Source organism: Macrotis lagotis, chromosome 8 (assembly GCF_037893015.1).
Source record: "Macrotis lagotis isolate mMagLag1 chromosome 8, bilby.v1.9.chrom.fasta, whole genome shotgun sequence".
Lineage (NCBI taxonomy): Eukaryota > Metazoa > Chordata > Mammalia > Peramelemorphia > Peramelidae > Macrotis > Macrotis lagotis.
In genome coordinates this window covers 193,826,023-193,849,640 of record NC_133665.1, presented here as the reverse complement: position 1 = coordinate 193,849,640, position 23,618 = coordinate 193,826,023, and the positions used below count along the sequence as shown (strand labels likewise).

Below are 23,618 nucleotides of genomic sequence, written 5' to 3'. Positions count from 1 at the left end.
GAAGAGAGGCAGGTAGACGGGCAGGGAAGGGGGCAGGCAGGGGGCTGGCAGAGGTTGGCTCATTTCTCCTGCTGGCTCAAGCCTGCCTCTGTTGAGAGACCCCGACTGATGATTTATGGAAGGTGGTCGTCTGCTGGGGGTGGGGGCATGGATGCTGAGACCACCCGGGTTCTTTGTCTTCTGGTTGCAAAGGCAGAGATTTGGACTTGATGGAAGGAAAAGCTCTTGAAGAAGAGGAAAGGGGAGCCTGGGGGGTGCAGCTCGTCTTAACCCAAGGTCTTCAAAGCCAGGGTGGCTTGGCACTGACTGCTCTGTCCCATAAGCCTCCCTTCTCTCCTCCAGCTTCCTCAGGCTCATCCAGTACTTTGCCTGCTCCTCTGGGAAGACAGAGATCCCGGGGCCTTCCTGATCTTCCTTGGTCCTTTCCTCTTTTTCTGGGGGCTCTGAGGAGGAAATGGACCTTCTTGTTCTCCTTGCCAAAGGCACTAGCCTGGAGGATCGGTAGTCAGCCTGGGGATAACTCTGGAGATTCTCTAATTCTACCCTTCCATTCCTCTCTTCCTTTGCCCAGCTGCCTTTGCTAGCTGGCCCCGCTTCTTTCCAGACCCTTCTCAGTCCTGTGCACTCAGGCTTCAGACCCACTTTAAGCACCCTCTCCAAAATTACCTTTAGGTCCTCAACAGCTCAATCCTCTAGTATCTTCTCAGGCCTCTGGGAAGCTTTGGACACAGTGTCCTGCCTCCTGGCCACCCTTCTGGTCTTGCTCCTCCTCGTCTGGCTAGCTCTTCTCAGTTTCTCTTCTTAGCCATAGCTGCCCCCAAGATTGTTTTTATATCTTGGACCCCTTCTCAGCACCACATTCTTAAATGCCCAAAAAACCCTTTGTCAGATTACAAATTGAACTAATTCTCCAAATAGTTTAAACTGATTTTACTGGAATCATGAGAGCTACTGAGCAGGGGAGTGACCTGGTCAGACCTGTGTTTTAGGAAAATCCCTTTGACAGCTGTTGGAGAATAGACTGAAGCAAGGAGACAGCCAAGAGCTGAGGAAACCAAGGCAGAAGCTATCACATAGCCTTCTTGAGAGGGAATCAGAGCATTGACCTAAAGACTGTGTGAACAGATGGAAGGGGACAGATGGGAAGGTAGAATTGACAAAACGTGTATCTTGGTTGTGAAGGCTGAGGAGATGAGGAGGGGCATCAAAGACTCCTCTGAGGTGGCAAACTTGGAGTGGAGAGGACCTATAGAACCTTCTCAGAAACAGGGAAGTTGGGGAAGGAGTTGCAGTCCCGAGTGTCCCATTGCTTGGTGGATGGTGCCATCTTGGAGCCCTGGACACAATTCAGACTCCATCTGCCCCAAACTGATGTCATTGTCCCACTTCCATCTCCAACCTCTCTTGAATGCCTCTCTTGATTCCTCCTGAGGGTCCTGGCCTCCATTCTATCCTGGAATGTCCCTCATAGTTTGGTCAGCAGCCATTGAGCCAAGCTTTGGGCTACAAAGGAAGCCAAAAGTCAGTGCCTGCCCTGAAGACCTTCCTATCAAATGGAAGAGACACTGTGCAAACAAGGTACCACTTGCTGAGCCTGGTGGCATCAGCTTGCAGAGCCCATTCCCTGGGTAGTTCTTAGTCAGTGGGTCAATCTGGATGGCATCAGTTTGCAGAGCCCATCCTCCTGAGTAGATCTTGGTCAGTGTGCTGAGCCTGGTGGCATCAGTTTACGGAACCCACCTTGGGTAGATCTTGGTCATTGTGCTGACCAGGTGGCATTGGTCTGCAGAGCCCATTCCCTGGGTAGCTCTTAGTCAGGGTCAATCTGGATAGCATCAGTTTGCAGAGCCCATCTTGTTCAGTGTGCTGATCAGGTGGCATCAGTTGGCAGAGCCCATCCTGGGTAGATCTTGGTCAGGGTGCCATGGCGGGATTTGCCCTCATGTGCAGATTGTCATTTTGAGCAATTGCTTAGCAGTTTTAAGGGAGGCTAGCAACCTCTGGGAACCTTCCCTGTGCCTTGCCACCCATCCAGCTCTGCCTCTGAGCCAAGCTGTGCCTCCTGCCCCAGGGCATCTCCATTTCCATCTTTATTTGGCGTGGGTCTTCAGGGAATTTTCTTTCTCTCCACTCCAGTCCTGCTCCTTAGCTTCTTTGGAACAGTGGGGATTCTGCCTCTGAGAACAGAGGGTGGGGTGCATGGGTTTTGGGGGGTCATGCAGAGAGAAGCCACAGGGAGGTATGGTATGGGCAGTGTTGAGACCAGCTACCAGCCATGCCATAGGCAACAGCTCCTGGTCCTGTGAGGATGCTGAGAAAGGGATTTTTTTTAGGTGTGTGGTTTTTGTTTTTGCAAGGCAATGGGGTTAAGTAGCTTGCCGAAGGCCACAGCTAGGTAATTATGAAGTGTCTGAGGCCGGATTTGAACTCAGGTGCTCCTGACTCCAGGGCCAACTAGTTGCCCCGGGAAAGGGATTAATGGGAAGACCTTACAGGATCCTTCCCTTGGTTGCTTTGCTAAAGCTGGTCTAGGACAGGGCAGCTATCTCTCCCCTCACCCAAGGCCTGCCAGAGCAGGGCCAGCTCCTTTGAGGCTCTGCCCAATGCTTAAAGCTCCCTGGCTCTCCAAGGAAGCTCCGGGGAAGCAAGGTTCCACTTGCTGAGACAGAGGCAGATCCGAAATGGGGCTGCCATCCCATGCCATAGAGGCCCCAGTTCTGCAGAGATACGGCCCCTTTTCTCTGGCTGTGAAGGTGAGGCTCCCAGAAGGAAGCCGGGCGACCTCGTGGCTGCAGGAGGAGCCTTCTGAGGCTGCCCTGTTGCCTTGTGGTCTGGGCCAGGCCCTCAGGGGGCCCAGGGAGGGGATGGTCTCTAAGCTCCCACTGGGCTCCATCTCTGGCCACTTCTCTGCCCTTTGGGCCTCCGGTTTATCCCCACTGTGGGGATGCAATGCAGTCTCGCTCACCGACAAGCTGTATTCCACAAACATTAACTGAGTGGCAGCTCTAGTCCAAAGATTAGGTTAGAAGGGTCCCAGCCCCCAGTGAAGGGGCGGGCACCCACCCAGCCAAGTGGAACTGGAGAAATGAATGCACAGGGGGCGCATCAGCAAAGGAGCAAAGGCCCTTGTTGGGGAGGGCAGAGAAGAGGGCATCATCGGTGGGGGAGAGCCGGAAGGAGGGGTATTTCCTTATGGGGGAAGGGCCTGTCTGAGCGGTGGCACTGACACAGGAAAAATGGGAGGGGGAGGAGGCATGGTGAGTGAGCCTGGAGAGCCAGATTGTTGTCAGGGTGACGAGGGCAGGAAAGAGAGGCGTGTGGACCCCTGCTGAGGAGGAGATGGGGGAGCAGGCGGGTGGGCGGGCAGGGAGGTCCATGCTGGGAACGCCATCTTCTCTGCCCCTGGACTCCTCCGCCCTCCTCTGTGGCTGCCCTCTGCCTACAGCTTCCTTCTTCCCGGCCTGGATTCCTGGGCGTTTCTAGTTAGACCTCCAGAAAAAGGAGCGTTTTCCTATGTCAAGTAGACCAGAGGACAAGGGGTGCCTAGCGGCAGTTTGATGATACCCATAAAGACGTTTCTGGGCCTCTTTTCACAGATCTCTCCCAAATCAAACTCCATTCCTGGTCCCGCCCTGAGAGTGCCTCAGATTTCTGAGGCATCCACTCGGTTGTTCTTTGGACACCTCAAACCCAGCGTGCATTAAGCTGCCCCCTCTACATTACCCACCAGCCAGTTCAGTTTGAAGAAGAAGCAACAATCTCCCAGCCCTCCCCACCAGGGCTTTCCAGGGTGGATCTTGCCTTTTCTTCCCCTCTCCCCCTCCCTTTCCCTTTATCTGTGGGCTCTCCCTACAGACCCCTCTGTTCACTCCCACATCCCCACAGCCCCACACCGCTGGTTCAAGGTCTTATCATGTCTTGTTGGGAATACTTGCCTCCTAACTTGGCTTCTTGCCTCCAATGTCTCTAAACCACCAATCACACAGGCACCAACTATTTTCTTAAGACCCAGGGCTGACCATGCCAGTCTCTGCTCAAGGACTTTGGCTTTGCCTTGTCTCAAACATGGAGGATACCTTCCTCTTCCTCTCTTCCTGACCTTCAAGGCCATCTGGTCCTCACCCAGTCATAGTTTGCACTCCTTTATCTGCACATTCCCTATTCAAGATCAAAATAGCAAGTCACAACTCTGGAAAGCTGGGTTACCAAGGTGGATGGACCTTAAAGAGAGGCAAAAACAAAACTAATCCCTACCCTCAAGGCGAGGGTAATAATAATCAAATGACAGTGAATACAAACCAGTACCTAGAGAAAGTTATCTGAATGGTTCAGAGGTATTGGGAAACTTTGGACTGCTAAGGCAAATAGGAAGGGCATTCCCAGAACTGGAAACAGACAGCCTGGGCAAAAGCCTGTAGAGGGGAGATGGGAAGGAGTTGCAGAGAACATGGAAGAAAATCAGAGGGCTGGCGGGCACCAGATTCTAAAGACCAGCACTTTGAATTAAAGTCATGGAGGTCATTTACCCAGACGAATGATGGACCATGGCTGAAAGGTGTCCTCCAGGCACAGGAAAACAAACCTTGGCAACTGAATGGATACATGGGTGAGTGAGAGCAAGAAACTGGGGGATGTGGGAATGGCCACAGGCTGTCCCACGTCACAAAATGGAATTGAGAGTAAGAAGTGATATAAGGGACCAGGTTAGTCAGAGAAAAAAAGTCAGGTAGGTCACCCAGGGTGTGCAAAAGCCAATGAATGGGCAAGAAGACACTTCCCCTTGTAAGCTTCTTGTTGTCGTTTCAGTCGGGTCCAACTCTTTGTGACCCCATTGGGAGTTTTCTTAGCAAAGGTACTAGAGTGGTTTGCTATTTCCTTCTCCAGTTCATTTTACAGATGAGAAAACTGAGGTAACCAGGGTTAAGTGACTTGCCCAGGACCACACACTAATAAGTATCTGAGGCTGGATCTGAACTCAGATCTTTTGTACTCTATATAGCATCATCTAGCTGCTCTTGAACTAACTCAGTTTGGCCCAGTATACTACTTAGAACTCTTTGGTCCTGAATACCCATCTTCTGAACTATCCAGCCTTCTAGGCTCCATATCACTTGCCAATTTGAAAGCATGTGATCACTTCAGTCATCCAAGTCATCCATAAAAACATGGATGCCCAGGCCTAGCATAGATTCCGGAGGCTCTCTCCAGAGACCTTCTTCCAAAATGAGCCATTAAAGACTACTCTCCGAGCCACTTCCGACTCTACCTTGTCAGCTCTTTGTCATTTTTACCCATTCATCGCAGGGAAGGCTTTAGGAAATACTTGGCTAAAATCGAGCTAAACCATGGCCACAATATTCCCCTGACCTGCTGGCAGAGTAACTTTGGCACCAAAAACACCAACCCATTTGCTGCTCTTGTGAGCTCTGGGAAGTCTTGCCTTTCTTTTCTAAATGTTTGATAATCAATCCTTTCATTGAACATCTTGGAATGGTGTCCAATCTCCCTGACCTAGAGCTAAGCAACTTCAGCCATGGCTGGGAAAGCCTGTGCTCTCCTCTCATGGGTAGGCCTTCAGCTCGCCTGGCTCCTCCCCAGAGCATTGACTGGATGGCTCGGCCGTCTCTCCCATCAGCCAAGGATGGAATCTGGGGAAGAAGTCGGATAGCTAGCTCTAGGAGACATTTTCAAAGATGTGATAATTGAACCTTCAGGAGTTGAGGAGGTCCCCGGGCCAGATAATATAATAGGAAAGGGGAAGAGCCAGATTAGAGCTTTGGGGACATTCATGACTATGGGATGGGATCTGAACATTCCTGCCAGGTCGTGCCTAGCTTTTGTCTCCTCCTCTGCAATGTGGGACCCCTCCCCCCAGAAATCACTTCTTCCTTGTTAGTAGGAATAGGGGCCAGAAGAGAATATTTATTTCACTTTCAAAGAATGAAATGATCATTAAAGGCAAGTCAAGGCGTTATTCATGGTTCCACTTTGTCATCCTCAAATAAGATAACATTTGTAAAGTACATAGTGGTGCTTAATGAGGGTTTGTTCCATTTCTCTTCTTCTCTCTTTTGTGTGTGAGAGAGACACACAGAGACAGAGACAGAGACAGAGAGAGGAAGGGGGAGCCAGTGGGAGAAGAGGGAAATTTCTTAAATGCTTACTGTATCCTGCCACTACCCCATAACATTATCCCACCAAGCTCAGAGATGTGCACACAGTCACTTGGGTTTCCTTGGGGTAGTAGGGTCTCTGGCTCCCTTAATGTATGACCCAGACTTGTTATCCAGAAGTTGCTTTGGTTTAGCCATTGTAATCATTATACGGATCAGTCTGGACTTTCAGGATTCCCAGTTTCCAACTGGGTCAAGACCAAAGACTTGGATGCTGTGGGGGCAGCAGAGGATGGGGGGTGCTGATCTGCAGCCTTTCTCTAGGACTGTTTAACCTGGAGAGGAGAAGAATAAGGGGCCAAGAGAGCAGGTCTGGGACGGTTGTTTGGTGGGAGATTAGCTTTCTTCCGATTGGCTCCAGAAGGCCAAACCAGAAGTAATGGGTGGGGGGCTAGAGAGCAGAGGGAGGCTGTATGGAAGGAAAAAAACATTTTTGGAATGAGGCCTGACCTACTGGGGGGCTTGAGGAGTCATCTCTCTGCTGACCTGGAGCCAGCCCCAGGGCAGGCTGGCCACCACCCCACCTTACCACCTGGACAGTCTGGCCTCCTGACTGTGGCGGCTCTTGGGCTCTTGATGACCGAGCACGAGCCTCCAGGTGGCCCCGGCAGAGGCAGCAACGGCTGCACAATTTGTTCAGTCATTTCTTGGTCCAGGGCTGCCCACAAAGAGGAAACTACTGGATGTGGCTTGTGCCCCGGCTTCCCTGTGAAGCCAGACACTAGTGGGACTAGTAAGCAATCCCACACTTAGCCCTCGCTGGCTGCAGCCTTCCTCTTCCTTCTCCCTCTCTCCTCTCTTCTTTCCCCCTGCCCCTTCCCACCCCTTCCCTCCTCTTCTTTCTCTTTCTCTCCTCCTCCCCTTTCCTCCTTCTCCTCTCCTCATCCCTTTTTCCTTGTCTTTTTTCTTCTCTTCTCCTTTCTCCCTCCTCCCTTCTCCCTGATCTTCTTCCTCCCCCTCCTTCTCTTTTCATGGATCTAAGACTAGAAAGAGAACTTCAAGGTCCTTTAGTCCAACTCCTTCAGTATACACAGGAGGAAACTGAGGCACGGGGAGAGGAAGAGACCTGTCCCGGGTCACAGAGGTTCTTTCACGCTGCCCCTTTCTGTGCTTCTTGTCTGTGTTGTGAGATAGCCCGCTCACACACCCCTGCTCCCCTCTCTGGTGGAGAAGCATGCCGAGACCTGGCAGCTCCCATCTCCATTTTAGAGATGAGAGCAAGGCTGAGAGGCTCAGGGGCCTGCGCGAGGCTCCTGGGCTGGTCAAGTGGCTAGCTCTCTGCGGCCTCCCAAGCCCAGCTCCACTCCCTCCGGGCCACACCGAGCTGGACTTGGGAGTCAGAAGATGGACACAGTTTAGCAACCAACTGGTCATCTGCAAAATGGGCTGCCTGGTCCCTGAGTAGCCTCCTGGAGAATTCCAATGAGCTGGTGATGCTGCAGCGAGCTCTGGGAGCTGCGCTCTCCCCCGCTGCCTGCCGCTGCCCTCTCCCTGGGTCACCAGCTTTTGGCCACAGCGTAGCTGTTAGGGTCAGAAAGAGAGAGAGGAAGGGAGACAGGGAGGGGCAGCAGAGGCCCTGACCGCAAGGGTTCCAGGGAGAGAGACGCAGGGAGCGGCAGAGGAGAAGCTTGGCTGCAGGGAGGTAAGCTGACCGTCCCAACAGCCCATGAGGAGGCCTGGAGGATGTTTGGTTTGGAAGGAGGGACTGGGGTTGCCTGGAAGATCTCTGGGGGCTGAGAGGGCTTCTCAGAAGGATCCTGATCTGTCTCATGGCCTCCTCTGCCTTCCCCTTCCCTTTTCCCTCCTGTCTGCCAACTCCCTCCCTTTGCGCACAAAGGACCTCCACCCCCCACTTGATTCACCGGTCCCTCCTGGCCTGACCACCATCTTACCTCCTTCTTGTGGCCGAGGTCCCCAGAAAGCCATCTACACTGGGGCCTCCCTCTATCTATACTGGGGCCTCCCTCCGTCTACACCGGGGCCCCCACTGAAGCTTCTCTCTCAGTTATGGGCACTCCCTTCACTCCCAAGGCCCCCGCCACGGCCTGGCTCCCTCCTCTTCTTGCCCTCCTTCCTCTCTGGTCTCTTCAGACTGCTCAGCCTCACTGGCTGGTTCTTGTTCTGGTGCGTGCCCTCTGACCATGGTGGCCCCCACTCTGAACCCCAGTCAGGGCTCTGTTCCACTTCTCCCCTGCCTCACACCGCTCATGCCCAGGCTGTCGATCCCCAGGCTCTCTGCCCATCTCCAGCTGCCCCTCAGACCCTGGATGTAGTGTGGACATGTCCAACACTGACCTCAGGATCTTTTCCTTCAAACCCTCTCTGCCCCTCCTTTCCCTAGTAGCCCCACCCAGGCTCCCACCTCAGCCCATCCTCGCCCCCCCAATCTGGTCAGGGCCTCTCACATTCACCTTCATCATATCTCTCTCCTCAACTTTCACCTCAGATTCTGGGCCCCGGGCAAGGGAAGACTGGCTATATGTGCCCTTCCCTACCCCCACCCGTGTCCTCAGGAATGTCCAGACTTGATCCCATCAGATCGCCTCCCACCCCGACCCTGGCCCTTGGCCCTTAGTCCTACCTTCCTTTCTTCCTGAAAACCTCCGAGATTTCCCTCAGAATCTGAGTTCCAGCTTCAGTGTCTGGGGGGGGGCGGGACAGGAGGGGGAGACTCCAGGGCTGCCCGGTGACCCTGACTCTCCCCCTGCCACAGCCCCCCCTCCCCTCCCTCAGACAAGCACCCTTCTTTCCAAGCACCTCCTGACACAGTTGGCATTTTCCAAAGAGATCTTTGACAAAGATGCTAAAGGAAAGTCATTGCCATGAAGTTTGGGGACCCAGGAAGTGGGCTGGTTCACAGTCACCAGGAGGAGCAGAGAAGGCTGAGGAAGGGGCGCACAGCTCTCTGCAACGGGAGTCGTGGTCAGCATTCCTAGAAAGCTTGGCACACCCAATGTGGGAAGGGGGGATGTTATTGTTTATCTTCATTTTACAGAAGAGGAAACTGAGACTCAGGGAGATGACCCCCACTTTGATAAGGTTGCCCAGCTAGCTGGAAGCAGGGGCAGGAGGTGAGGCTAGGGCTCCATCCACTGGTCCATTCTGCCAACTGATTAGCCTGCCATCAGTCTGTAGTGGCGCATGGGAAGTGGGGTTGCCAGGAGGAAGGATCTGACCCATCAATGCTGGATAAGAGTGCCTCCCTCCCAGGACAGATTCTCAGGGGGCCTTCTCCACCACCTTCTCACTCACCAAGACCTGTTCTCCCAACCAGAGGCTGGCTTGACTTCCTCAGGGCATGCCAGAATCCCATGGAAGGAATAGGGACAATGGGGGAGCAAGAAGACTGGGCCACTTTGGGGCTCACCCATGGTCAGCTGTGGGATGGACTCAGCCAGGGGTCTGAGCTGATGGGGGTGGGAAGGGAGGCCAGTCACCCGGTGGAAGGTAGAAGCCCCCATCGCCCACCCCATGCCTCTGCCCCCTTTGGCATAGCCAAGGCTCCTGAGGAACTCCCACAGGTCCATGTGTGACCCACCGGCCTTTCCCACCTTGACCCTGGCCTGGATTCGCAGTGCCCAGACTGGCTCACCCGCAGACTCCTGGGCAAAGCCTGGTGACTGTTGGCCAGTCTGGCTGTCCCATCCATAGCCTCTCCTGCTTCTTACGGTCTCTCCACTGGTGCCGCTTCATGCCACTAGGTGGGGAGGGCCCAGGCCACTCAGAACCTGGCGATGGAGAGGAAGTTCCCACTGGCACGGCATGCTCTTCTGCACCCCTCTCACAGACAGGCTCTGGGGGCACCGCTGATGGACTCGAGGGCAGGGCTTTGGGAGCTGGCCCTGTCATCTTCCTGGCCTCTTCATGCCCCACCATCTCTTCTGGCCTTCACCCTAGGACCCCCACCTCCCTTCTTGTATTTTCAGCCTAATCCCAGAAGGATGGACAAAGACAGTGGCCTCCCCTCCATCGACAAGCTGCAGGGTCTGCAGATCTGGGTCATTGAGGTGAGGGACGCCAAGACCAGCCCGCCAGAAGCAGGAATAGAGCTGAGGAGGGGGTGCGGAAGGCCAGAGGCCCAGGCTGGGGCTGGGGGAGGGCGAGGGGCAGCACACCTGAGTCGTCCACTCCTCTCTCTAGAACATGAAGATGGTCTGCGTCCCCCAGAAGGCCTATGGGAGTTTCTTTGAAGGTGACTGCTACATCATCCTGCATGTGAGTGGTCCTGGGGCCTGGCTCCCAGTTGGCTGGGTCCCCCTGAGCCTGGGCACTGGGGGAGGAGGCAGATCCGGAGTAGCGGCCAGAGTCCAGGCTCTCCCCGCACTCCCCGATGGCGGGCATGCTGGCTCCTGGGACAACACAGGCCAGAGCCCAGTTTCCCATTCTCCCACCCAAATCTGGTGACATCACTGCTTCTATCTGGACTGGCTTTGGAATCAGAGGACCTGGGTTTGAATCCTGCTCTGCAACCTAGTGCCTGGGTGACCTTGGACAAATCATTTACCCCCTCTGGACCTCCGACTCTTTACCCATCCCATGATGTCCTGTAACATCCTTTCAGTTCTCTGTCTGGGGTCGGATCTCTGGGGTCGTTTTCCTCTTCTCATCCTATCCCTCTCCTTCAATCTGAGCCCCTGCTGGCTCCCCCCACCCCCAGGATGCTGGGGCAGCCTCCTGCCAGGGTCGCCCACCCCTCCTCCACATGGGGCTACCTGTCCACCTTGGCTCTGCCCAGTGTCCCTCCCCAGGAGATTTCCATGGTCCTTGCCCTGCCTAGGGGCAGGTTTTCGGGAGGGCACTGATAGGTTCAGAGAGTGGGAGGTGGTTCCTTTGGGGAGCGTCTGGCAGGGGCATTTATGTACCTCATTCTGTTCAGGAGTGGAGCCCTAATTCCAAGGCCCTGGTTGAGCCTAGAGGAGCAGAGGCTAGGAAACAGCTTCAGCGCTCCCCCCCAGCCCCCTGAACCTCCTGGCTCTAGCCTAGGGTCAGCCCCCCCAGGGCCCTGGCTGAGCTGGGGATGAGGAAGGGGGCAAAGGAAAGATGCCCCCTGTGGGCCTGGCTCCCAATCCGCTCCTCTCCACGTTCCCAGAACAAGAAGAGCCGCCGCGGCCTCTCCATCCACATCCATTACTGGATAGGCAAGGACGCCCTGGTGGACGAGCAGGGGGTGGCAGCGGCCTACACAGCCCAGCTGGACAGTCTGCTGGGGGACATCCCCGTGCAGCACCGCGAGGTCCAGGGCTACGAGTCAGACGTCTTCAGGAGCTACTTCAAGAATGGAATCGTGTGAGTGGGGCCCCGGGCTGGGCCGGGCTCCCGAATGTCCAGTGTCTCGGCTGGCCTCTCAGCTTTTCCAGGCCTGGAATCCCCTGTCTGGCGCCATCATCTCCGTGTGATCCCCATTTTACAGATTAGGAAAATAAGGCCCAGGGAGTTTGGAAGTGACTTGTCCAAGGGCCCCACAAAGAGGAAGCAGGGGCAAGATGCCCGCCTGGGTGCCCGCTCCCTGTTCCTTAGTAGATGGTGCAGGACTGAATGGTAGGCAGGTGGAGGGGGACCCGTCTCACCACCTGCTGCTGCATCCTAGTCAAGTGAGCCTCCTGTGGTGAGACCTCACACCGGCCTCTCCCTCCCCAACCCAGTTACAAGAAGGGGGGTCTGGCCTCTGGCTTCAAGCACATGGAGACCAACATGTACAATATCCAGAGACTCCTACACGTCAAGGGAAAGAAGCCTGTGTCAGCCACGGAGGTGAGGGGCCCTAGGCAATCCATGGGAGAGCTGGGGACCCCCTCCCCTATCCTTAGGCCAGGGCTCCCCTGGACCCAACCCCAGCGGACCCTGGACCCAGCCCCCCAGGGAAGTCTGGATCCAGCCCCCAGTGGATCCTGAGACACACCATCCAGAGAAAGATAGAGAGGAGGAGCTGGAAGAAGGGTACCCCCCCCCAGCATTCCCCGACTCTGTTCCCTAGACCTCTGCTCCCACCACAATCATTCATTATATGATCCCCCAAAATTCTCCACACAAACATCATCTCCCAGGAAGACAATCCCACACACAGCCCCCAGCCCTCACCATCCCCGAGTCAGCCACAACCACACACAGTTCTGCCCCAAGCACAGACATCTGAGCTCCCGCACTCCCCCTTCCCTTGGAGAGAGCCCCCATGGTTCTGGGAGCCAGGGGGAGCCTCAGAAGCTTAGAGGTCAGGAGCCGGTGGACTTCTTAGAGGAGGTGGGAGCTGGATAGGTGGGGAGAGGCACGGGTGTCTTGTTCTTCCACCTCCTCCTGACCTTGCCCTCCCCTCCCCAGGTGGACCTGTCCTGGGACAGCTTCAACAAAGGAGATGTCTTTCTCCTGGACCTGGGAAAGGTGCTGATTCAGTGGAATGGTCCTGAAGCCAACCTGTCTAAGAAGTCCCGGGTCAGTGGCCTGGACGGGGGCCCATCCCTGTGCTCAGTACCCCAAGGGTAGCTGGGGGAGGGGAGGAGGTTCTCAGGGAATCTGGGGGCTCCTTAGGGCCTGGGCTTTGAGACCATACAGGAAAAGCAATGGCTGGCTTGGCCCTCCTGGCCTAGGCCCCCAAGAAGTGGCCTTCCCTGCCCTTCCTCTCCAGACTGATCCTTGGGGCCTTCCTGGCCCTCAAGTCTGCCTGCTGCTGACCTCATCACCTGGCTGACCAGAGATAGCCCAGGGCCTGAGGCTGTCCTGAGGAGAAGCCCAAAGCCACAGCAGGGAGATTTTGGGAGCGGGACCCTAGGCTAGATAGGAAATGGCAGGGAAGGTGGGCTGGCGGGCTCTCCGAGGCTGGCGGCAGCTCTGCAAGTCCACCTGGGCATCTGGCCCGGCAGGGACTGGCCTTGGCCCGGAGCATCCGAGACAGAGAACGGGGCGGCCGGGCCCAGATCGGGGTAGTGGATGAGGAGCACAGCGCCTCCGACCTGCTGCAGATCATGGAAATGGTGCTGGGACCCCGGGTGGCCCCCCTGCAGGACGCCATCCCCGACGAGAAGGTCGACGAGTTCCAGAAGGCCAACCTCCGGCTGTACCAGTGAGTGGCGTCCTGGGAGGCTCTCGTCCTCGTGGAGGGAGGGGTCATCTAGCCTGACCCCGAGCTGGTCAAGGAGGAAGCTGAGGGCCCCAGCAGGGGCGGCCTGGCTCCAGGTTCCCTGATGGAAGGCATAGCTTCCCCAAAGCCCCTTTGATCCCCCACTGTGGATTTGGGGAGGAGGAGAGGCCCCAGGTGCTGACCTCGAGCCGACTCCTCGCAATAAATCGAGGCTCTGAAGGCACCAAGAAGCCCGGCCTGGAGCAGAAAGGAATGATGGAGATGGGGGAGGAGATGGAATTCCAGAGGGAGGGAGGGGGCTGGGCAGAATGGGGTGTTTCTGGGGAACCCTGGGTCTCCCAACTCCCAGGCCCAGATCCTTTAAGGTAAACTTCCTCCAGAGGACAAAGACTTTTAGCAAGAGCAGGGATGGAGCCAGGCCCTAGGAGCCAGTCCTGGGGAGAGAGAAGGGAAGAGGAGGTCAGGGAGGCGGGCACTCACAGGGAGCTGCCCCCTCCAGTCTTTATGAAAAGGACGAGGACTTGGTGGTCCAGGAGATTGCCACGCAGCCCTTGACCCAGGACCTCCTACAGCATGAGGTAAGTTGAGTCCAGTAGCCTCTGGGTGGGTGGTGGGAGGCAGACCTGATCCCATGAGCTCCAGACCAAGGGAGGGTTCCTGGCTTAGGGTGAGGGTCACAGCTTCAGGGCCGGCCTCAGGGCCTTCACAAGGATACCGAGGCACAGAGGTGTGCCCCTTGCCCAAGGTCACATCTCCTCCCACTCCACCTGGATCGTCCCCATGGCACCATTCTGCCAACTGGATGCTCATCCTCCAGGTGGACAGTCCCTTCCAACTCCTGGGCATCGGTTTGCTCACCTGGAAAGTGACCAGACTGACTTCCCGGCATTGTTCAGGACCCTCGACTGTGTCCCTTCTGGTCATTCTTCTCTAGGACTGTCACATCTTGGACCAAGGGGGCTTCAAGATCTATGTGTGGCGGGGCCGCGGTTCCAACAAGGAGGAGAAGAAGGCAGCCTTCGGCCGGGCAGTGGTGAGGGCATGAGTCCCCAGACAGATGTGGGGGAAACAGCCTCTCCCTTGGGGGAGCCCTGTCCAGTGTGGGAGCCATCATCCACGTCCTTCCCAGGGCAGCCTCGGTCAGATAGATGGAGGGGTGCAACCGCATGTTTGGAAGGGAGAGGACCAGCTGGGTTGGTCAGCTTGTGGGGTGGGTGGAGAGTGGGCTGCTGGGGAGTGGAGAGGATGCACTGGGAGGCGTGCTGCCCGGGGAGGGGCCGATCGGAGGCCGTGTCCACGAGGGGATGTGGGGGATGTGGCGGTGTGGGGACAAGCAGGTCCCCTCTCTCTGAGAGCCCACCTTCATGCACCAACCCCCAGGGTTTCATCCAGGCCAAGGGCTACCCGGCCACAACCAACGTGGAGGTGGTAAACGACGGCTTCGAGCCCACCGCGTTCAAACAGCTATTTCGGCAGTGGATGGAGAAAGAGGAGCTGGGAGGGACGGGTTGGGCCTCCAACCTGGCCAAGACTGGTGAGGGGGACCCGGCTGGGGAGGGCAGGGGAGGGCCCCGTGGTGACCCAGAGGGTCCCAGGGCTGAGAATCTCACCTCTCTGCCTCCATTCCCCAGCCAAAGCGCAGCCCATGAGGTTGGACGTGGCCCACCTGCAGGGCCGGCCAGAGCTGGCTGCGGAGCAGAGGATGGTGGATGACGCTTCAGGGGAGGTGGAGGTGAGAGGGAAGAGAGGAGCAGCCCTGCCGGGGAGGGGAGAGAGGCTAGTTGGGGTCTCTGGGGAGGGGCTGGGGAACAAGACCTGCGAGAGCCTCTGGGCCTTGGGGGCCATGCCTCATACTCCAGGGTACTGAGGCGTCAGGGGCTGCAGGGGGCAGGGAAGGCTTCCTGCAGGAGGGGTTGAACCCACATCCCTGGCTCAGAGATAGAAAACCAAATGACTTGAGGCCACTCTTTGGTTCATTCGGGCTCAGGTGTGTCTGTGTGTACCTGGGGGCGGGGGGGAGACGAAGGCAGCGAGTCGGGGTCAGTTTTCAGTTCTGGGCAGGGGTCCTCCTTCTGGTTCGCACTTGGTCAGTGATAGGGACAAGACAGAGGGGAGGAGAGGAGAGATGAGGGGAGACAGAGAGTCCCCCGGGGCCAGTAACATCCTCTTACTGAGGCACAGACAGGGGCCACCACGGGAGGGGTGCCATGCCCCAGCTCACCCAGAATTCTCGGCAGAATCAGAATCGGCCCCGTCGCACCCCCCTGCCCACTCACAGCGAAGATGTTGACTCCGAATTCAGACCAGCTGCTGCTTCTTGGGCCCCAGTAAGGGTGGCCATAGGTGGCCCCTAAAAACTCAACTGGGTGGTTCTCCAGCTCACTTGTCAGCCCTCAGTGGGCCGCCAGTCTTCTTCATCAGAGCTGGCAGGCATGTTTGCATCCATTCACTCATGGGATCCTCCTAACAACCCTGGGAAACAGGCACTATTATGGCCATTTAACAGATGAGGAAACTGGGTCTCAGCGGGGGGACTTGACTTCCCCACGGTCACACAACTAGTAAGTATGTGGGGCAGGATTTGAACACGGGTCTTCACAGATCACCTCCCCACATCTTTGTACTTAAGCCGGCTCCTCCCCATCCGGCAGTGGCCCAGACTCCCCGCTTCCCCTTGTCCCCAGAGCCCTGCCCACTTCAACAGCTGCTGGTTTCTGCAGTGGCTCATGGCAGCCCTATGGTGGCATGATTACTTCCACTTCACACCTGAGGGCACAGAGGATGGGACTTAGCTCAACTGTCCAAAGCCTGCCAAGGTCAGGTCCAAGGGCAAGAGCCCAGACTCAGAAGCTGGGGGGGGCAGCCCCTCTGTTGTGCTCCCCCACGGGCCCTTCCTGCCTTCTCCTCCCAACACCTCCCTTCCCAGGACCCATTGCCTCTTCCCAGACTGGTCAGTCACCAGTTTGTCCCCTTTGGTGTCTTCTCACCTCTGGGACTTGTCTCACTTCTTTGAGAACAGGGTTAAGTTCCTTCCCACAACCCCCCAGCCCTACCTGCGCAAAGGACCACACCTCCATGCAATACTGGAGGCCAGGCACCTACTGTGGACCCAGCCCTGCCTTAGACCTGGAGGAAGGACACCAAGGTTGCTCCCAGGCCTGAGAGAGAGAGAGAGACAGAGACAGAGACAGAGACAGACAGACAGACAGACAGAGACAGAGAGAGAGAGAGACAGAGACAGAGAGACAGAGAGAGAGGCAGAGAGAGACAGAGAAAGTGAGAGACAGACAGAGACAGAGACAGAGAGACAGAGAGAGAGAGAGACAGAGAGACAGAGACAGAGAGAGAGAGACAGAGAAAAAGTAAGAGACAGAGACAGAGAGACAGAGAGACACAGAGAAACAGAGAGTCAGAGAGACAGAGACAGAGACAGAGAGAGAGAGAGAGAGAGAGAGAGAGAGAGAGAGAGAGAGAGAGAGAGAGAGAGAATGGATGCTAACTATCCTAAAAATCTAGAGCAAAAAAGATCTCCAGTGGGAGAGGGTGGAGGAGAAGGAGAGGAGGCAAAGGCTCTGGGGTCTGGCAACTAACTTAAGAGAAAGAAGTTCCAGATGAATCCTGAGGGTGGAATCCAGGATACTGACTTAGGAAGAGTGAGAGGAAAGGGGGGCTCCAGTGGAAGTGGTTTTCTTCAGGAGTTTAAGCACAAAAGGGAGGAGCTGGGATGAGGTCAGAAGAGATGCCAGGGTCCTGGGAAGGTTTTTCTGAGGACGGAGGAGACCTGGCTGATGACAGGCAACCAGAAACAGCCAGGGAGCAACCCCTAGACAGGTCGCCAGAGTGGGGTGACTGCTAGAGAAGATGAACCAGAGTGGAACCACTTTTGCTTGTAGAGCCTGGGCCTTGACCAGGAGAAGCCCACCCCCCCCCACTTCATGGGAGACAGGAGTGAAGGAGGAGAGTGGCAGAAGATGCCCGAGTGACAGCAACTGAGGAAGGGGGAGAAGAGGGAGCATCGGTCTGTTCAATGACTAGGAGACAAGGTCCTCAGTGGGGGTGGGGGCTGGAGGGAAGCCAGAGGAGGGAGCAGAAGGCTTGGAAGGGCAGCTGTGGAGGTGCAGAAGGGTGGATTGCCTGGCAGCCCCAGGGCCTGCTGGAGATGGAGCCAGTCAGTGACCGGCCACCCAGTCAGCTCCCTCTGAGTGGCCATGCTGGCTGTTTGTTTTTCCCGCCTGCTTGCTCTTGTTGAGCCAGGCTTCCTCCCTGTGGCTTGCCCAGGAGTGTTTCTAATGTCTTGGCCTCGTGTCTAACATTAGCAGGTGACTTCGAGCATAGACTGTTAGTGGACACATTAAGGAAACTTCCTTCAATTCATTATTGGGGAGGAGGGAGTTGCATCAATTAATGCTGTTGTTGCCCGCCAGCCCTGACCTCAGGGCCCCGGTGGCCAGGGATCCAAGGTTCCATGGGCACTAAGTGGCAGAGGCAGGACCCGAGGCCATCTTTCTTCCCATGCTCCCATTCCCTTCATCTCTCTCCTGGTTATAGGACTGACTGTCGTCTGCTCTCCTGGTATCGGCAGCTTCTCCCACTTCCCTCTGAGATTGTCCTGCACAGGGCTGGAAGGTCTCGTGTGACCTTTCCTACAACAATGAGCTGGGGGCTCATAGTATCTTCTTTTTATAAGAGCCTGAGGCAGAGGGAGGGGAAGGGGCACATCCAAGGTCCCATATCTGACTCCAAGTGCATCCCTGTATGTATTGGGCCTCCAGGCTACCACGGGGTACACCTTGTAAGAGGGCAGGGAACCTGTTAGACCTTTTTGTATCCCCGGCATTTACATAGCACGATGCCTGGAAAACAGTAGGTGCTTAATAAACTCTTGTGGGCTTGCCAACTTCTTGGGCATCTTAGGGAATCGTTTAATGCATTGGATCGACCACTTGTTTTATCGAATATTTCTGACAATATTCCTCAAAGAGGCAGCATGGTGGCTGGAGAACCAGAAAAAAGGCAAGCCCTGGCATGGGACCCTCTCATTGTGGAGCAGGTGCCCGCCTGCCTGGGGTTGCCAATGAGGGAACTTCCTTCTTTAGAAGAAATCACAGGTCTAGACAAAATGGTTTCATGATATTTGTCTTCAGTCTTTTTTGTTCTTGTTCAGTCTGAGTCTTGTCATTTGTGGGGTCAAAACCATCTTCTCCTTCTGGGGGGAATGGGAGGCCTGGTACCCATCTTTAGAGAGCTAGTCTGGATAGTGCGGTTTGACTGGGGCTTTTGGAGCAGGAGCAGAAAGCCACCTAGGATCTGGTCCTGGGCTCTTCCTTTCCTGGGCAGGAGCTGTAGATTCCTCCTTTAGTGGTGGTTTTCCTTCTAGCCTTCACCTGTCCATGGCTTCATTTTGTTAAGTCCTCGTCCCTTCTCAGCTCTTTGTTATTGGGAGAGTTGGGTGCAGGGATGCAATCATTCTTTTCATTCCTTTTGCCCTGAAGGTGATCTGGCTTGATTCTTTTCTAATTTTGTTCCTTTGATCAAGTTGCTAGTTATGTATGTATTTATTTAGATGTTTAATAATAATTTAGTATTTTTTGATAATTTAGTAAATATTTAGTATATCTGGAACAATACAAATTAAACCAAAATCTATGCTCCAGGAGCCTCCATTCAGATGGGGAAAGACAGCCCATCCAGGGAGGTAGGATATGAGCATGGGGTGGTGAGGAGCCCTATGTCCAGGCAAGTGAAGGTAAGACCAACCTACTAGAGCCCACAGTGGAGACCAAGGCTCTGGTGGGGTGAGGAGGGAGCAGAGAGTGAGCCTTGAGGTGCAAACTGCACAGGTGCAAATTATTTTATCTATATATTTGAAGTCTTTTTCATTTTCAGACATTAATTTGTCTCATTTGGATATTTACCTCTTCTTTTTTTTTTTCCATTGGGCACTTGGTTCCTTAGCAAAGTTTTTAAATGCAGGAGTCAACTGAATTCCTTCCCTTTCTCATTAGCTGTGATTGCCCCATGGCCCATCCTGGCCGAGGTCCAGAGATTTTGATAAAGAGTGGTTGTATTGCCCTTATCTTAGCTCTAATCTGCTGGGAGCTTTGAAAAAAATCAACCTCCTCTTTTACCCCTTTGACTGCCAGAGAATCATAGACAAACTCATTCTCCTGGATTGGAATACTGAAACTCAGGCTAATTTGTGACCCAACAAACAACCAATATTTCTTCCCATGGATGTTTCTTGTGTGCTTGAGGGGAAGACCTTTTCCCATTGGGATCTTTCTAGATCAGCATGAATGAATGAATGAAAAAAAAACATATATTAACTCTTCTTAGGGGCCAAGCTTTCTTGTCCTCAGTGCCTGGCTCCCAGTAAGGACTGAAGGAACATCAATTGACTCAGTTCTCCAAGGCCGTGAATAGAAATATGGCTAAAACTGAACCTAGATGTGGCATCTACATGGTGGGGCCAAGGTTTGGAGCTAGGATCTTTCCTTCTTGTATGCAGTTGTTGTCTACTAGATGTCTGTTGAAATGGAACAAATTGAATTCAATCCTAGTCTCCTCTTTCTCTGTCTCTTCCCTTCTCTCTCTGTCTCTCTTTGTCTCTGCCACTCTCTCTTGCTATTGGAAGAGAGTTCTAGCTGTTCAGTTAGGAGGGACTTGGGAGATCTCTCCTGTGAGCCTCAGGTGCTCAGCTACCAGGAATGAGTCCCTCAGGAGGGGACTTCTCCAGTCTGGGGTCTGTACCATATCCATAAAATAGAACAATACTATTTGTACACAAAATATAGAAGAGTGATCCTTACTCAAGAGCTGTTGGGAGAGTGTTAGGAGTTTGTGCCTTGTTCAAAGATCCTGGTTACCTTGTCTTTTGGTTGACTTGATCACAGTCTGTTAGTGAGACATTGATGTATCCTACTACCGTTCTTCTCCCTAACAGTTCCTTTTCTGATTCTGGGAGTTGCCTGTTCTGCTGCACACCTCAGAGGTACTCATTGATTTTAATAGATAAACTCATTTCTGAATTAAGCAAAGAAACATATCTGTTTATTTCTCTCTTTCCGATTTAAATTAGACTTTTGTCCCATGTCAATGCATTTTAGCTTGCTATGGTTAACAACAACATCAAAACATGGAAACAAAATTTTCAAACTGAGTCTGTCAATTTTTCTGGATTGAATATATTTCCTGTAAACAGAATGTAAAGCATCCTAATTTTTTTACCCCTTATCTAAATAATTTTTTCTCAAAGAATTTAGTTTATTAATATGTTTTATTACAATTATTTGAATTGTCCTTTTCCCCCACCATGCTTTCTTAAATTATTGTTTAATTTGCTGTCCCGGAATACCATCTCTCTTGTTGAGAAATTCCAGTAGCTACCATATGTAGCTTAAAATGTAAAGGATGTGCTGTGCTGTTAGCCATGTAAACTTCACCAAACTACCTGCACGTGATCCTCATGAAGGAAGCACGGGCCGAGTCTTTCTTTCTGGATGACTTCTTGAGCAGCGACAAGGGCTTCGGCATCACGCTCTCTCTTTTCCACATTTTTTTTTTTTGAGTCTGACCCATTAAAGTGATTTAGTCAGTTCTGCTAAAAAGAGTCTTGGACGCTTTTGGCATTTGCTTCATCTGATCAGAAAAGTACCAACTGTTTCAGGTCCTTGTTGCGGCTTGGCCAGGCTGTTTCTCAAAAGTCCTTTGGAAAAGCATCTCTCTTTCTGGAGGCTTGGATTCAAGACTCTTGCTTCTTAATGTGGTGCATCAGGTTCCCATTAGTCCAAACACTCTACTTTTCTCCACTTGGTCTTCTGCAATTCCACCATTTGGTTTTGAGCTCTCTGATGGGAGGGAGGCTTTGGGCCTTTTTCTTTTGGTGTATCCCTTTGCTTAGCCTGGCATGTCATACATGTTAGTTAGCTGGCTGTCTCTTGGGAGGATGCCCCTTGAGATGGCATTTCTTTCTGTCTTCTTCCAGCTGGCGAGTTATTTCCCCAGTTACTCTAGTGTTCCAATGTAACTGGTATATCTGGAGAGGCAGCCCAAAGTTTTGCATGGTTGAGTTTCACGGATTCTTCCCGTTTCTATGCCGCCACTTGTTTTCGATCATACTTACATTTTTTCTTGGAGGCTTATTTGGAATGCAGCCCTGGAGTTTCTCTGAATTTTCCAGGCTGTTAGAAAGCTTGAGGCTGCTGTATCTTGGCCCACCATACAGGTCTACCTCTTGAGATCTGCATCATTTCCAAACTTCTCTGTGGTGCCATTATTTTCAGAAATGATTTTTTTGCTTCATTTCTGTTGTTTCCCACTGCTTTGCTTCTGTTGAACTTTTCGTATTTTCTTTTAGATTCTCTTTAGTCTTCGTAATATTAATAGCCCTTATTGCTGCCCTTGGAAAATCCAGTTATGTTGTTCTCTATTAGATAATGATTCATTCAGAGGCTTCCCAATGAAGGGGCTACCAGCTTGCCCTATGATCTGTGGGAGGTGCTAAGGTTTTCCTCTGTCCAGTGCTAATTCCCCTGCACAGGGAGAACACCAGTGGGCCTTGGTTAGTTAGTAATCACTTAATAAAGTTTAGCCTTTTTCCTGGGAGAATTGTTTGGTTCCAAGACAGGTTCAACACTGACTCAAAAGAACTGACTCCAGGACTGGCTTGGACTGTGAAAGGGGCAGGAAAGGCCCTAAGGAGGGCTGGGGAGGAGCTGCCTAGGCCCCTAGTCAGAGGTCTAGCTTCCCCTAGGGAGGCTTCTGGCTCTCCTTGTCCCCTTTTAGACCTTGTTGGCTGTACTAGGAAGCCCAGTCACTGAAGAGAGGGAAATTGGAGAGACTTGAAGCAGGCAAAGAGCAGAATGGGGGAGAGGGCAAGCCGGGGACCTGGCTGGTTTGGAAGGAATATCTGGGAGCGAAGGTCTCCCTGTCCCCAGCTCTGATGCTGGTTTGGAAGTCTCAGGGAGCATGAAGAAGAACAGAGAGGTCTGGCTCTCAGAGCTCTTAGAGCCATCAGGCCAATTGCCCCCCTCACTCTGATCTCTGGGTCCCCCAGGTGTGGCGGATCGAGGACTTACACAAGAAACCTGTCGATCCCAAGAAGTACGGGCAGTTCTATGGGGGTGACTGCTACCTGGTCCTCTACACCTACCAGAAATCCGGACGGGCCAACTACATCATCTACATCTGGCAGGTGAGATCAGGAGGAAGGGCCAGAGAGAGCTTAGGTGTCCCAGGGTTCTGTGTCCTGGATCCCTCCGAGTCGGCCTGGGTGCAGGGGAAGGAGAAGAAGGAGCTCTTGGTCTGACTGGAGAAACAAAAATAGCATCATAGCTCCCATCTACCTGTGTCCATATAGTCATCTAGGCGTGTGTAGATCACTAGCTCTAGCCATATGGTTGAAGTTTGCAGAAGTCTTTTCCACATGGATCCTCACAATAATCAGATAAGGCAGAGACTATTGCTATTCCCATTTTACTGATGAGGAAACTGAGGCTCAGACAGGTTAAGTGACTTACCCAGGGTCATAGAGCTTGTACACAGAGGCCCAATGCTCATCCCACTGCATCTGAGGCAGGGAAACTTGTGCTGCTCTTGGAATCAGATGTGAGTTCACACCCCACCTCAGACAGCACTTAGAGGAGTGGCCTTGGGCAAGTCCCAGGATCCCTTTGCTAGACCCTTTGCAGGGCTATGAGAAAGTTCTCTGCCAACGTTAAAGGATGATGGAGAGGGGAGTTCTTAATACCATACCATTAAAATCTGATAACCATGGGAGCAGCTAGGTGGCACAGTGGATAGAGCACCGGCCCTGGAGTCAGGAGGACCTGGGTTCAAATCCAGTCTCAGACACTTCATAATGACCTAGCTGTGTGGCCTTGGGCAAGTCACTGAACCCCATTGCCTTGCAAAGACCTAAAAAAAAAATCTGACAACCATATGGATCAAGGAAAACTAGTTCTGAGCGGGAGAGAAGGCCAGAGAAAGAGAACATCCTGAAGGGCCAGAGAGGCTTTTCTGGAGGAGCTGGGCCCTAAAGGAGGAGGGGGAGCTAGCCAAGGAGGGGGGCAAAGGGCATTGCAGTCAGGGCCAGCAGACTAAGCAAGGCTGTGGAAGCGGGGCTAAATGGGGTGCACTGATGGGGAGAGTACTAGACCAGCCTGGCTGGAGCAGATGGGCTGAACACTGTAGGAGAGGGGTGAGAGGAGGCTGAAGATGTAGACCGAGGCAGCAGCAGGGGAGGGGAAGCCGCTCATAAGATGTAAGAGGAGCTGGACTGGGAGGGCTCCAGTGTTTAGCATAGGAGCAGACAAACATGGAGGACAAGAGGTGGGAAATGGGAGTTTTGATCAGAAAGAGAGAACTCCGAGGGG

At 53.7% G+C, this 23,618-nt stretch overlaps 1 protein-coding gene across 7 annotated transcripts in view; it reads left to right on the top strand.

The window, feature by feature from the left end:
* VILL (villin like) overlaps nt 1-23,618 on the top strand; it is a 41,631-nt gene that overhangs the window by 10,426 nt on the left and 7,587 nt on the right. For 6 of the 7 annotated variants that reach the window (XM_074199265.1, XM_074199264.1, XM_074199261.1 and 3 more), the window contains exons 2-12: nt 10,100-10,180; nt 10,314-10,388; nt 11,263-11,459; nt 11,816-11,924; nt 12,489-12,599; nt 13,028-13,227; nt 13,745-13,823; nt 14,180-14,278; nt 14,626-14,779; nt 14,877-14,977; nt 22,301-22,438. In XM_074199265.1, coding sequence (XP_074055366.1) covers nt 10,115-10,180; nt 10,314-10,388; nt 11,263-11,459; nt 11,816-11,924; nt 12,489-12,599; nt 13,028-13,227; nt 13,745-13,823; nt 14,180-14,278; nt 14,626-14,779; nt 14,877-14,977; nt 22,301-22,438 — 1,329 coding nt within the window. In that variant the 5' untranslated portion in view covers nt 10,100-10,114. The remainder of the gene's footprint in view (nt 1-10,099; nt 10,181-10,313; nt 10,389-11,262; nt 11,460-11,815; nt 11,925-12,488; nt 12,600-13,027; nt 13,228-13,744; nt 13,824-14,179; nt 14,279-14,625; nt 14,780-14,876; nt 14,978-22,300; nt 22,439-23,618) is intronic. The other variant, XM_074199259.1, reaches the window with a different exon arrangement.